Source organism: Anomalospiza imberbis, chromosome 1 (assembly GCF_031753505.1).
Source record: "Anomalospiza imberbis isolate Cuckoo-Finch-1a 21T00152 chromosome 1, ASM3175350v1, whole genome shotgun sequence".
In the NCBI taxonomy this organism is placed as follows: Eukaryota; Metazoa; Chordata; class Aves; order Passeriformes; family Viduidae; genus Anomalospiza; species Anomalospiza imberbis.
In genome coordinates, this window is record NC_089681.1 from 88,979,685 (window position 1) to 88,995,494 (window position 15,810).

General features: G+C 45.2%; 1 protein-coding gene across 1 annotated transcript in view; it reads right to left on the reverse strand.

The window, feature by feature from the left end:
• Positions 1 to 15,216, reverse strand: part of GFOD1 (Gfo/Idh/MocA-like oxidoreductase domain containing 1) — a 71,700-nt gene extending 56,484 nt beyond the window's left edge. The window contains exon 1 of the mRNA XM_068178979.1: positions 14,609 to 15,216. Within this exon, the coding sequence (XP_068035080.1) occupies positions 14,609 to 14,861 (253 nt within the window). The 5' untranslated portion in view covers positions 14,862 to 15,216. The remainder of the gene's footprint in view (positions 1 to 14,608) is intronic.
• Between the last annotated feature and the right edge of the window lie 594 nt (positions 15,217 to 15,810).

Sequence of the window (15,810 nt, forward strand, 5' to 3'; positions counted from 1 at the left end):
AGAAGACCAGTTTCTTTGGAATTTTGGACAAAACAACAACTGCTAAACAGAAAGAGACTTCAAACAGATGACTTTTTGCCAACAGCAGATCAGAAGGCTTTCAAGTCTTTGGTCTTCAGGCATGTGTAAGTTCCATTAGGGTCACGCCTGATGCACTCCTCATCAAGCTCTCAGGGGCAAAATCTGGAAGATTTTGAATGACCAAAGATTTCAGAGACAGTGAGCTCTTCAGGGCTGTGAATCTATTAGCATTAGACAGTGAGATCTTCAGGGCTGTGAATCTTTTACCATTTGACCTTGAATGCAATTCTGCTTGAATTTTCACAGTTAGCCTCCCACCAAGTGACAGACACCTCTGCACTGGTGCTTAGCAAACCCACTGCCTAGAGGACAACTGCATCTATTTCACTACTTTACACAAATGGAGAGAGGGACAAGCTGCCCAGGGGTCCAGCCCTGCCCAGGTGAATAACTCCCTTCTCCCACACTTTAACCCAAAACACCCACTGCTGTACTGAGGCAGTCTGGAATAAGAGCTCTGCAAGCTTATGCTGTCTGTGATCAATCCCTGCTGTTGATGTGCTTCAGATGAATGGGCTCCAACACCTGCAGCTACCAAGAGAGGTTAGAGCTTTCCCATCACTGTAGAACTTCTCATGGGAGATGTAATAAGAACAGGAAAAACGGAATGCCACAGATGTGTCAAAGGCTACAGGATCTGCAAAACTGAGAACCAGAGACACACGGGAGTCCCATCCCCAACTGCTCAGTGTTCTTCAACTGCTCCACCTCTAATCCCAAGGAGGAATAAAGAATGACTACATCCATATTTTTGTGGGAAAGAATTTGAGTTACATGAGCACAGGGGGATAGCAACATGAAAAAAAAGATGAAATTCTACTAGAAAATGTAGAGGTAAATCTCAGATTGCTCAACACTGGCCTTTTTTTCTGGTTTCCACATCTGAAAAGCAACAGGCCAGTTGAAATCACTTTAATCCTACCAAAATAAACATTTGACCATAAGAACTGAATTTTCACTATCTTGTGCCCTGTGAAGCAATTTACAGTTACTTGAGCACCTAAAAGAAGAAGAAACAAGATCCAAAACTGAAAATTCCTGGAATTTTGAATATACATTCACCAGTTTCTCTATTTAAAGTATGTAAGGCTTGATGTTCCCCACATCATTGATGCATTTTAATTAATATCCTACCTATTGTCCACATCAATTAATCTCTCACAATCTTGTAAATGACAGGTTTAGAGATTGGGACAGTACAGATGCATTAAAACAGAACAGAGGCTCATGCTACACAATCCTCCTACCAGAGTTACAGTTTGTCCCAGTCCAAGACTAATTTTCTGACTTCTCTTCCTCTATGACCATATTTTTAACTTTTTTTTTCCCAATGAAGAAACTACCCCCACTGTTTGCTACAAGAAAATTGAAGCAGCACAGTTACCCACACTAATTTCCCTAAAACTAGTTTCAGGCCTTGACAGGCTTTATGGTGCCAGACTAGACTGGGAATAAAAGAATAGATAATGAGAAAAAGACAGACCACCAAGGTGATCTTATTACTACAGATATATATTCCATGAACAATACTAAATTACAAATTAATGTATTTTATTTCCTGACAGGACTGGAAGAATGTGACACTCTTGGGGTTTTTTTTTTGTTTGTTTTTTTTTTTCCTGCAGCAACAGTTGTAGCAATTTCAGGAGCCTATTGCTACAGCACAATCCCAACTGAAGTTTGTTCTAGAGATTTTTTCATACAGGGACGAAGACTGTATCTCATTACAATCATGAGAGTATAATCCATATGATCTGCTTGTTTCCTACAGACTTCCTAGCTGCACTCACCACATAATACACATGGAATGCAGGCTTACGTAGTAAGACCAGAAAGACAGTTATAAAAACCTAGATTTATCCATCATCCTGGTCCAGAGCTGCAGTGCAAGTAGAACAAATATTCTCTAGGAGTAATAAACCAGTTTCCTGTACTCCTATGCTGTTAAGTCTTTGATGCATCCTTTTCAATAAAGAAATGTAAAAGTAATTCCTCCCCAAAGTAAGCAAAAGCCTCAAAATCCAGTGCTTTGTCACCAACCCAAACAGCACACAAGGCCAATTAATAACTCACTTGTTGCATTACATTTAAGACTCCTCAAGAAAGGCTTAAATTACTTGCCAAAGCCTGATTTAGCAGTTAGAGCATCATCCCATAATTTTCTGTCAGGCACCAAGGAAAGGAAATATTTTGTAATGCCTATTTATTTATTTACCACCTTGTTGAAAAGCACTAACACTCATATCTACTAGAAAGACATCATTCATGATTCTGTACAGTGCAATTCCCTAGTAAATCTAGTGTAAATTCCCTGTAAGCACAGGGAATAGTACATGCACCTCCAGCAACTACCAGCACCCTACTCACTTTCACCCAGCACTATCAAATGATTCTGCACAATGCAAGAGGCCATACACAAGCACTCTACAGGTTGAAAAAAAATGCCCAGACATGAAATTTCAGATTTTTGATATTTCATGCAAGCACTCCTAACAGCAGCTGCTAATCTGAACTTGCTCATATCAGCTTGAGCTGATGCTCGAGGTTGTATCTGCAACCAGCATTACAGATGTGTATGCTACTCTCTACCTTCCAAAACAGCAGTTGCTCCAGTCAGCCCAAAAAGGCCCTGCCCTTTTGTTAAAGAAAGGGGTTTCCCATTGTGCAGAGGGCCATAACAAATACTAAAGAGAAACTCCATACTTCATTAAAAATAAATACACAAGTCTCCCAGCTGCTGAGCCATTGCTGCTCATAGTAAGCTGTCTTATTGTCCGAGATTGAAAATCAGGATGTTTTCTATTCCCATCTGTGTAGCAGTTGTCTTCTGGGCAGTTTTCCTTATCTCCTGTTAATGGGCCCATCAATGTCTCTCCACATTGACTCAGAGATAACTCTCTCCCTCCAAGAGCCGTTTCTGTTGTACAGGTGATCAAGGACCCAGGCATGACTCAGAATGACATCAGCCCATTGTGAGATGCTCTGCCCAGGGGGGAGGAGCTAAGCATTCCCACCTAGATATACTCTGGGATTTTTGGGCAGAGAGGCAGCCTTTCCACAGGTTCTCATAAGGATACAGCTGGGGTTTTCCACTGGACCGACTACACCTTTTCTACAGGACCACTGCTCTAACAGAACCACATCTGCCATTCCAGGAGGACTGCAGCCATTCCAATTTGGACTGCTACCAACATGCTAGCCAAAGGGGTGTCAGGTTGTATTCTGACTTTGTTGATTGTTTTCCTTTTGTATTATTGCATGTGTTTTGTTTCTTTTCCCTTTTCCCAATAAATTGTATTTCTGACTTGGAGTCTCTCACTGGTCTTGCTTTCAAACCAGAATACTTATTAAGATTTTTTTTTTGTAGTATCTGGTAGATAAAGCTCCAACACTGGAAACCTGATTACAGACATTAATAACCCACAAAATATTCAGTGCCTCAAACAGTCCTTGCAATTCCTTGATGAGCTGCCCTGTATACATTAAAAAGGGACACCAGCAAGAGTAGCAGTAGAGGTTATTCTCCACTGTGAACCAGGTTACTCTGCACTCTCCCCAATCCTTTCTTCCTACCCTGGTTTTAAAGTCCCTGCACAACCACGCAGGGAAAAGCCCCAACCAGAGTGACAGCAACTGGTCCTCCTCCAGCATCTCAGATGTGCTTCCTGTGATTATCATCCACTCAACAGCATTCAGCTGCAGCAGGTCCCACAGTGAAAGAGAAGAGCAGACCTCAGAGGCCTCACCTTCTGGCCCTGCCACCAGCTTCCACACAAACTTCAGCCAGTCTCTTCATTTCCCTATGCTCCCTCATCCCTGGTCTGTAGTTTTGGGCATCCTGGAAGATGAAACCACCTTCAGAAAGGCAGGTAAGCGCAATCTAATCAAAACACACAACCTGTGCTACAGAGAATAGAAGCTCAGGACAGCAATTCTGAGGCTTAACTCTCATCAGACCACTCCTGCTCAGAGCAAACAGGAGTCTCATCAAACACACAACAAGGGCATAGTGGAACTATTTTATCCCCACCTGGCATGTAAAGGGTCAGGTCTCTCTGCACACAGATGGAGCAGGTGTGGTCTCAGCTGATCTTTGCACATCATCAGGCCTTGTGAAGGATCACCTTCGCCTACATGAACAAATCTGTAATTTCAAACAATGACAACCACAGTACCATCACAAATTTATATGACAAGCTGAGAGACAGCACTATAGTCAAAGGCATAAATAAGTCTGCTAGACAACATCAAATCTCACAAGCAAACAGAACAGCATTCGTGAGACAGAAGCAAGATGGCATGTGAACACAATTTCCTCGTTTCAGACATACAATGAGTCAAAGTATTTTTTCCTAATGGCTATGTGGTGGAGTAAAAATTATGTTCAGAATTACATTTCAGGTCCATGGTTCTTTCAAGCTACGCCAATAGTCACAGGCCATGTCCACAAATACTTTGGCTAGTTTAGCAATGATGCCACCCCTGCAAGACAAGCATCTCATGCCGCAGATTTCTAAACAGAGTTCTTCAGCAACATGAATTTAAAATTCAGGACACCTTCTCATGCATTCAGATAACACTGTATCCACAAACTAGTCTCAGGGAGTGTTGCTTAGCACTCTGCCTGAGAAGAAAGTCTTTATCAAAGCATCTCATACTGTTTAACCACAAAGCATCTTTCCCAGCACTAAACTGTCAAGTTCCTTCAAGGCAAGGAGCAAGTCACAAAAGAGTTCTGCAAGCTCTGTCATGCTCATTTAGTGATAGATTTTTGTAGGCTATGGCTAAGGTATCTATGCACCTCTGCTCCAAATATTTTCCATCTTATCTTTATTCCTGCAGACATGCTGCCATAATATGCTATAGAAACACAACTATATTGAGCTATGGAATTGCACAGATGTAGCTATATCTTCAGGTTTTTTGATGAACTGGTACAAAAGCAGTTTGCAAGCAAATTCCTACCTACATAAATTACTGTGCCTTACAAATATTCTCTATAAGAAATCCGTGATTTTTGTCTTCAAGAAGACTACTTGTAATCAAAGGTTTGCAGAACTGTGTTCCAAGACTCCCACCAATCATTTCCTAAATTGACAGAGATGTCTTTGCTGAGAGGACACAGATCTGCAAGGCCAGGCCCCTCTCCCTGAGGCACACTTGGTTTTTCTTTTGGGCCACAATACGCTCTCAATAATGTCAACTATTTCCTTTGATCCAGTAGAGCTTTAATTGCATTTACAGTGGAGCAAGCATGATCAGAATCAAAGCTTTTACAAACACACCTTTCAGGCACATTTCTGGAATTTACTTTGATGCACACAAGCTTAGCTGCAATTATTTCAGATGTTCTCCCAGCTATTTTCTCTCCCCTTTCCTATCTACACATGAAACACTAACAGTTGCATTGTCTTTTATGGGCTGAGGAAGTGAAGGAAGGGGAGGGACTTCCAGGAATTTTTAATTTATATATTTTTCACTTTAATGTTTTTTTTTTTTAAGATTTTTGTACATATATGAAACTGTATGTACAGACACCAAGAGAAAGAATTTGGAGAACTGAGCCCAGCCCTTGGTTTCACATTTTTAAGCAACATCACTCCAGCACAGCAAGGGTAATTACTATTTTATAGTTCTCCCTCCTTGCTTGACTCCATTTGGATTTTGAAAAACTCTCTGTATTAAAGCTTCTCATTAGCCATGTGAAACACAGTACCCTAGAAACAGTATTTAATTCAACCATGCCCTCCTTTCTGGGCATTTCCTGGCAAAAAATTGCCAGTTGGAATAGCTGAAGACAGCCAAACATTCACTACAAGAAAGTGCCAAAACAAGGGTCTTTATTGCTGATAAAAGCCATGGAAACATCAGAATGCAAAACAAAGGTGCTGCCTTTTTTTCACTTCCATCTGCTTCACTAAAGCTGTGACTGCTGCTGTGATGGAATTGAAGGCACCAGTTTTCACCCTGAGATAAACTCTAGCACAGTAGCAAATGACAGAAGCAATTTGACTCCCTGTGTTAAATCATTATGTTTACTCTTACATTACTACCAAGCAAGTTCCTCACACTATGTTCTCATTTTGTGTGCTCTTCGCTATGCTCATACTCGGGAGTTAGGCCTGATAAAAACCGAACTTTTATCACTGGCCCTGGCTATGCTAAAACAAAGGGTGCTATGGTCTATCTCCAAAGGAGAATAGTGGATAAACTCTCAGCCTCCACAATTCCCTGTAACTCCTGTTACTCTGTGATTCACACCTGTGTATCAATTACACTTACACTTGCCAGGTGGATCAGTCTTGTCTGACACGGGTGGTCATGGCCAGCTGTGCAGGGCAGCAAGGTTCATCCTCCTCTGCTCCTCACCGCATTTTCAGCATAGCCAGATCCTGAACAAGCACAGAAGTCTGGCGACCTCTTGGAGACTTTTGTTCAAAGGTCTCCGAACTCACAGTGCTGATCTGAATTCCTCATAGTGTCCACGACCCATCTTTATGCAGAGCACAGTCATACCCATACACCTAGAGCTGGACTAACTACACCTGTAACACAGATACACCAGTGCCAGCTGAACACTTGAAAGATGTATGCAACTGACCACTTATGCCTGCACAGGAGCAGGAATAACCTGTACCACAGACAGGTGCCACTGTGCTGGCAGAACAGTTCGCATGCCAAGTCACACCAGCTGGACTTCTAATGACCACACAGCAATTATTGCATTAAAGAAATCATACCCCTTGCAGTCAAAATTATACTGGTACAAAAATCTATGTGCAGACCAGGCCTTAAATCAATTTAGGAAAACTACACAAGGGGCTGTCCCTCTTTAACTATATAGCCATTTAAATAAATTTGTTTAAATCAAGACTTAAGACCTGAATTAATTTTTCTAAGGAGTGTGGTTTTGTTACCTGCATGCTGACCTTGCAGATGAAGTCACTGACTCTTGACAGCTCACTCTTAGGAGCTCAGAGTTTATTACATGGAAAATAAACAAAAAGCAGTAGGGTAAACACTGCTGCTTCAGTGGTTTGAAGCAACAAGAACAATTAATAGCCACTAGAAATAGTGCTGTGACAAACAGATATTAACAGTGGAGGGGGTTGTTGCACTGCAGTGGCCTGTGAAAAACACCCATCTTGGCCATCCTGGAAATTTAACTCCACTTTCACTCTTGGTGCTCTGCCATCACTGTTGCACAATGGGCAAAATCTACTGCACATATGAAGAAAAGGACAGTAAGCTGCAATATGCTCCAACACAGTTTACCTAGTTTTCAAAGAAAAGCAGATAGAACAACATGTTTAGTATCTTGCAGAGCTTTTACCCTGCCTCCATCTGGGGTTGTGCTCAACTATCCATGTCTGGAGCATACAGCGAACCTTGGTCACGTTGTGTCAATCTCAGGCATGAGAGGGCTTTAAAAAAAAAAACCAAATAAACAAACAAAAGAGAAAGTGGTAACTATGGGAAGCTTGAAAATCTAGTCATTTTATTTGTTCAACATATTATCCCTTCTCTGCATTTATCTACATATTCTTCCTTTAATATCCTTTCAAAATCTGGAACAACAGAAGCAGCTTGTAAGTCCTTCCTTTTACCTACCTGCACCACTGAACACTCAGCAACTCAGGTCCCTAAAACCAAGCAACAAGTCACAGAGGGATCAGACAGCTCAGTACCACAGCAGGCATCACAGTGGCCACTGTCTGTCAAGAATGAAGGCACAAAGCAATGCAAGAAATAACAACAGCAGCAATAACAATGAAATCTGTCTTCTGATGTTTCCCATGTTAGCACGGCGCAATAATTTACTCTACAGGTTAAATAATTACAATACTTAGCCTGGGCACAGCTCTAGCAGTATTAACACACCTTTTTTTCAATACCTTCTCCCATCTTCTCATAGACTCAAGCTGTCTGGCACATTTTCTGTTTGTGCAACAGCACAGATGCGCCATTTTAACCAAAAAAACCCAGCTGCACAAGATATTGCTTATGTGATATTCACCATACGAACTGTGCCATCAAGTGAAAAACAGAAAAGATCCTCACTAACACAGCCACAAGGCTAGACATGCATGTCTACACCTTCAGCACCAACAACCGCTTCACTCCTGGGAGATAGTTTACTACTTCCAGCCCTTTTTTACTTAACTCACACTAGTCAAGTCTTCCCCAGCCATGCCAGAGGCCACACCCCAGAGAGCCAAACCCCAGAGAGCTACTTAGCTTTTATCTGTTTCCAACGCCAAATTTTATATTATTGTGCTGGTTTGTCACTGTTAGCACTGACAAGGGTGTCCTGGGAGGACCTGTGCTGGACACAGCCCTGGTGTGCGCCAGTCTTTAAACAGATGAGTTTTTCCAGCACCAGAGATGATAAAGAAAAAAAAAAAAAGCTACATTTACCACCATTGTTAACACAATGTAAGAGCAAAATAGCACAACAATAGTGTTCAAAGCACACTGAAATGATAAAGGTCATAAGGACTTGCCTATGTAAAGATTTACCAAAAAAAGAAAAACAGACAGCAGCAGCCCTGACACATATATTAAAAGGAAGATTTCTCTTCCAAGTATCACCCCTGACTATGGGCTCTGCCTAACGAAGTGTGACAGACCAAATCAAACACTGGCAGAGGTCAGCATTGCTCTCATTTTCTTCACCTCACCATGCCAAAAGTCCAAGCCCCCAGCAGGTAAGCAGATGGAAGAAGAGAGTCTGTGCTCCGGCACATTTTGCCATTTAAATCACAGGGAGAAGGGGTGTTCCTGAGGGCCTGGGCTGTCATTTGTTTCAACCAACTCACCTATGGCACACAGTGAAATGTGACAGCGGATGGTAACCTACCAAACTTGAGAGATGCTGCTTTCCACATCTGCCCTCTGCCAGCTGAATGGGCCAAGGCTACACCTGCAGGCAACCTGAGGAGATTCAGCCCAACCCACTTCAGTTGCCCACACTGGTCTGGAGACAGCATCTTGGGACCCCCAAGGCCAAGCACTCTGTTTAAGTAGGGAAAAAATGCAGCAACACACACTGACCTGACTGGACATGGAATCACAGTAGGATCTTCATATCTAGCACTGTTTAGAACAGCCTCTTCCGTCACAACTGGCTGTTTTTCAGGCTAGGCAAATCTGAGTGTGTCATCACAGCATGACCTCAGTGCCCCAGTATTCCAAGTCTGGTCCATTCTGGGCTCCCAACCCACCTACCAGTATAACGACAGAACTGGTGGCTACTTTCACACAGAAAAGAGTAATTGGGAAAAGCTGAAAACACATCTTTGATTTGAAGGTCATGAATAAAACAAGAGGTGGGGGGTTTTCTGGTTTTTTATTATTATTTTTATTATTTTTGTTTTTAAACCTGAACACTGGTCTTTAGCTCAACTGTCTCAGAGGCCCAAGATCTCTGAAGGAATTTTACAGGAAAAATACTGGCATTAAAGGTCTGCCATACTGAGAGAACAAGGTCAGTGGAAGAGTTAGATGCCATTTTCTGTGGTATACCTTCGTCACTCGAGTAGAAAGATGACATGCAGCCAACTGCCAGCAGGCTCTTTGGACTGTCTTTACAATAAATGTAAAAAAAAGGCATCGTAGCCTTTGGTAGCTCTGCTGATTAAAGACAGACAGCACTTCATCTTACTTCTTTGCAGTAAGATGACCGTAATTCACATTTAATATGCCGCAAAGTCATCTGCCTTCCAAGTACAGGAGCATATTCTGCTGAAAGTCACTGCTGTTAGGTCAAATTTAACTCAATATTACAGGACAGAAATTACATTGCTATTAATAATAAATAGTCATGATAATGTTTTCCCTTAATAGGGTATCTCTTCCCCAAGAATCCGAATGCTTTATAAACTCTGGCCTGAGTTCTATCCACTGCTACAACCCTACCTTCTGCCTGATTTGCATGGGTGCTGAGAAATGTAGAAATTAATTAGAGATTGGATCAGATCTGTAAATTACTTCACTGCAGCTTGATGTTCCTCCCCCCTCAGAGGTAGATGCAGCAATAATATTGTCAGCGCTTTAACAAGGAATTCTCACAAACACATTTCGGACAGCAGGCCTATACTGCATGCCTGTGTGGTGCCAGTGCTTCCTGTGAAGGGGTGGGAAGGTAAGGATCTGAGCAGTACTATTTATGTTCCTCTAAATCAAGATGCTCCCTCATGACCACGATCAAGCATAGAAGAACTACCAATCAGCAAAAAACTTTAAGTGCTCCTTAAGAGGAGCAGCTTCTGGAGGGCTGGGAAAGTCATACTCTGTGTAGTCCCCAGGCAGAATAGACTTCCACCATGCACTACTACAACATAAACATTTTAAAAACTAATACTGCATAGACATGGCTGCGAACACACAAAGTAAATACTCAACACACAGCTCAGTGTTCCTGTCCTTAACTCAGGATGAAAGAGTAAGCAAAACAACTGTAAATAAAATCAAGGATAACATCTCCAGAGACATGCTAAACATCTGCTACTTGAGTCTTCTCAAAAGCTAAACATTTGCTCCCCAGAAACACTTATGTGGAGCTCAAGAATAAGTTCTCTTTATCCAAGCTGACTTGACGCAAACACCAACAGGCCTAGGCACATAGAAACATCTGTGCCTTCAAGATGAAATGTCACCAAGGTCTTCTCAGAACTACACGCAGTAAACCACTTCACCTGATGTGGCAGCTACTCAGTCTCACAAAGCAAGTGTTTCAGTCAGGATCTGAAGAATGTCATATCTAATTGACTGAGGAGGGATTACACTGGGAAAAGTCATGTGCTGACAGTTTTGAACTAGGTGGAGGCTCATATCATACTGTCTCTACTAGCAGCTCTTCTGGTGCTGGGCACAAATAGGCACTCAACAGGTGACATATTTCATTCCTCTATGCAAACACATCTCCCCTACCTGATCAGGCTTGGGATACAACTGTACTACTGAAGCATGCAGGGAGGGGAGAAGAGGACAACTTCTAGCAAACACACTGAATGTTTCAGTTCAGTGAAAAGGGAAACCATCCCTATTCAACAGCAGGATTATTCTCAATGCTTACCTTAATATTCACCTACTGATCTTTCTTGACCACCAAGCAGCAAGTCAGTCAGGACATCAGTTTTGTATTTGTATTTGCAGGGAATAAATATAAAGCAATAATAAAAAGTGCTCCTAAGTGAGCAGGACAGACCAGGGGCAAGAAAGGGAAAGGGTCAATCAGGCCCATTTTGTAGAAGCAAACAAGGAGTTTGATTCCTTTTATCCAGAAGCGACAGAAGCCATCAGCGTATTTCACATAAAACAGCACAGGTTTTATTTGTTCTTTTGGTCATTGTTCAAACCAGCCTGCTTTCCAATTCTCTCTTGACTTCTCAGTTGGTTCCAAAGACTTGCCCGACATTGATCCTACTCCTAAAAAAACTACCATAGAGCCAGATGCAGCTCAGGAACCTGTTTCTAATAGAGATGGGCAGCAGAGGTTTAGAGGAAAAGCTAACAGGGCAAGTTTGAAGCTTTTCCTCTCCCATTTTCTCCTCTCAACAGCTGCTAGGAAGCCAATGTTTGAGGACTTCCTCAGCTGGGGCATGTATTCATATGTTTCTGTTTGAACAGCAGTTGATGGGCCACTGTGCCAAAAACATAGCAGCAACTCATCTACATGTCAGGTGCATCAGTGAAAACAAAACAACTGAGTCCTTCCCACCGAGTGGCCAGAGCTAAACACAGCTGTGGGGACACCTCTTTCACCCCACCTTCACCTCTGGAGTCTGCATCAGGAATAGGCCAGAGGGGACTTAATGTGCTGCAAATTCACACTGTAAAGTCAGCTCTAGATGGGTGATGGAAACACCACCGACTGCTTCCTTGGGCTTTTACCTTTTAATAATGAAACTTCACCAAATGAGAACACAGCTTTGAGAAACAAGACCATTTAAAATAAAACATGACTACCAAAGAAGAGTTGGTCCCTGTCTCTTCCCAGCCCAGACATTCATTCGGTAATAAAAAAAGCCAGATATGCAGGTTATTAACAAGCAACTCATGATTTCTCAACCTCTTCTACTGCAATGCAGGACATCATGTTTAGACCTCCTGAAATCTCCATCAGTAAAGCCTCTGGTATCCCCATCTATGTCCTATCACTAGCTGCTGTATAATATTTTTTGTGTGAAATTTCAAGAGTAAGGAATATTTTTCCATCGTTTGCTTTCCTCAGTCTATACAACATTGCCTGTTTACCGGAGACTTCTGAACCTCCCACTTAATTGCAGTTTCTCCCACAAACCAGAAAATCCATTGACTAAAGCAAAATAATCCCTCCAGGGCACAGCAGTTCCCAAGCCATGAAGGGCAAGCAGGACCAGGAGACAGAGCTGCAAGCAGAGAGATGTTCCTCTCAGCAGTTTGGGAACTGCTGCTCTAGCTCCCTGTTTGCACCCATAAGAACATGCAAGAACGTTTATTGTTATACACCCAATGTCTGTATTAAAAAAAAAATAAGAACATTCACCTCTGAGATAACTGAGAGTTATTTGTAGTTCAAGACATATTTCTGTAATAATCTTTTAAGTAAAACACTATAAAAATTGTCAGATGTTGCACATTATCATCCTGTAGCCTGTTTAGTTCCTGTTTAATGACCATTCCATGCATTTTTACACAAACATTGTTAGCCCTACAACATACAAATAAGACCTGCTGGAGAAAGGGAGGAAACCCTTTAACTAGAGGTTAAGGAAAAGGAACCAAGAATGGTGATGTTCTAACAAACAGGGAGAAAACACCTTTTTTCCTGCTCTGGTCTGTTGCTAGCAGATTGCATCAGCAAATTACCATTAACATCTCAGCTACATCAATTCATAGAACCATTCATAAATCCAATTCATGTTTGAGAACAGGCTTTTTTTCTTTTCTCCTTTAATCTGCAAATATTCAGAGAAGGACAAAACATTATCACTTTATTATGCTAGACATGTGTCTGGCCCTCTGAGAGAAAGCACACCAATTGCACTTCTTTATTATTTCAGAAATTGTGTTCTTCTAACAGATGCCTTGTGTCTGCCTGAAATCTCACGGGACTCTACCTCTAAGAGCACAAGGCAAGCCAGGACACTTCCATGAGCAACACCTGCAGGAAGAGAGCGTCACAGGAAAACTGACACAACTGTCGCCAAATGAATGTGTGTCAAACCTGGAACCTTGTTACCTTATACTGTCCTTTATATGTGTTTTGTGAGAGATGTACTTCTACATTACAAATTCATTCACATATCATTCTGGCTAGCAAGTCAGGCTTCTGGTGTAAGTGTAGCATCTTCAAGAAAAAGTCAAGTGTAGTATAAAATAAAAGCAAATGTTCTGACTCAAAGAACAAGCATTTCCAAGTACAGAAAGTAACAATGAGCAAAGATTCCAGACAAATGCCTACACTGTACATGAAGCAGGATTTTTTCTTTAGGTACTGACTTAATTTCCTTAATTGCATAATTCCAAATGCTGAAAACACTAGCTGGCTGTGGCATTAGTAGCATTTGAATGGTGACTAATTCTAATGTCTACGCTAGTAGCAATTTAACACTACGACACACCACACACATTTATGAGGCCAAGAGCAATAGCAATCACCCCGGCTCATAAACCTCCACACGCTCTGCGACGACACCTCATAGCTTTTTCCCCTCATTTTCACCTTTTGTCACCTATATTTGAGGGAACAAATTAAGATTTCTTTACTGCCGAGGGTGCTTCCACTTAAAGCCATCGGAAAGCCAGTGTCCGAGGACTAGAGATCCCGAAGCTGGAAGAGTAAAGCCCAGACTTGCGCTCACACAGGAGAAAGCGAGATGCGGCCCGCTTTTGCACGCCTGAAACCAGAGCAGCTCACCACAGTGCATGCCTACTTTTACAGTCCCTCCTTCCCTTTGTACGTGAGCTTCCTTCGCTAAGCGTTTCCTCTGCTCTCACCGCTTCCTGCCTCCCTCTCTGGTTCGCAGCTGGGGTCCCGGGGACAGCGCGGACACCCGCTTCCCCCGAGCAGCGCGGGCGCGATGCTCGGATCCCCGCTCCCCTGCCAGGAGCGAATGGGACCCGGCCGGCGGGATGGTTATTTCCTCCCTTTTACCGAGACTTTCTCCTTTTTACCACAACACGGATGACACCTGCTGCCTCCTCCCGCACCCTCGGGTGTCAGGCCCGGTCCTGCCCAGGCTTGCCCGAGCATCCCGGAGGGGCGGGTCCCCGGTGTCGAGGGACCTTGCCGGCGAGGACCGGAGATACGGGATGTCACACCGAGCTGCCGCAGCGCCATCCCCCGCGCCCCGCCGGTCCTCGGCCTGCACCCGCGGCTCGGCCAGCCCCTCTCCGGGGGCACGGGGAATGGGGAAGAGGGCTGAAGAGTAAAGCAAAGGGAAAACTCCGCGCTGAGGGGGGAGGTTCAATTCCATTCATCCCGAGGCGAGCGCGAATCCCGAGCCCGAGGCGGGGTCGCCCCCCGGCCGCCCGCACTCACCCAGGGTCTTGACGGCGACCTGCCGCGTGAGCGGCGGCGGCAGGTTGACGCAGACCAGGTCGACATCCTGGTGCAGCAGCACCTCGTCGATGCGGCTGGTGTAGAAGGGGACGCTCATCTCCTTGGCCAGCTCCTCCGCCTCCTCGGGCGTGCGGCCCCACAGCGCCTTCACGGCGAAGCCCTCCGCCTTCAGCAGCGGCACGATCACCCGCGCCGTCAGCCCGGTGCCGAACACTCCCACCCCGGGCAGCATGGCGGCGGAGAGGCGGGTGGCACGGCGAGGCGAGGCGCTCCCTCCTTCTCTCAGCGGGGAGAGGGAGGCAGCCCCCGCTCGATACTGCTACTGCTACTGCTGCTGCCGCCGCCGGGGCCGGGACCAGCCGCCCCCCGCCTCAGCAGCGCCGCGGCCGCCGGCTGCCCCGCCATGTCCCCACCATCACACAGAGCCCCGCGGAGGCGCCGGCGCTGCGCTCCCTTCGGCGGACGCGGGCGCGCAGGGGCGACCGCCCTTCCCCGGGCGGCGGCGCGGGCTCAGCGCCGCTTCTCTGCCATGTTCGCCGGCGCCCGCTCGCCGCCGGGAGGGCGGCGCGTCGCTGTCACCTCCCGGGTGTTCCTGCACCGCCCGCACCGCCCCCGCCGCACCATTGGCGGCCGCCCGCCCTGGCACCGCCCCGCTGCCGGCACCGGCGCCGCGGGGCGCGCCCTGGGAGCGGCGGGAGCTCATCTAATGAGTATGCTCCGCCGCGCGGAGCCGCCCGGGATGCAGACATCGCCCACAGGTGCGCTCCGCGGCACCGCCGGGGTTTGCCGTCCTCCTGGCGGGTCGGTATCGGGGCATCTCCGGAGACTTCCCTCCTTCCCCCACCTCTTCCCCCACGGGAGAACCTCTGAGGGGTCGTGGTGATGGGGTGTCGTCGGAGTCAGGCCCCAGTGAAGGCACGGGAGAGCTGGAAGAGCATCAGCGGCAGACTGGCGTGAGTTGGTCGTGTCCATCGCCCTGCGGTCCGTCTCCTCCTGGGACGGTCCTCCAGAACGGAGATGTCCTAGAGCACGAGGGGAGCTGCTCTGAACCCCGAAAAGTGCCGTGCACGGGGTCGGATTCCAGCTCCACCACCTGTGCTTCCCTCCACATCCACTCGCCCGGGATGCCCAGCCAATATCTCCACAACCCATCCCGCACTCGACTGTTGTTCATTCACTTC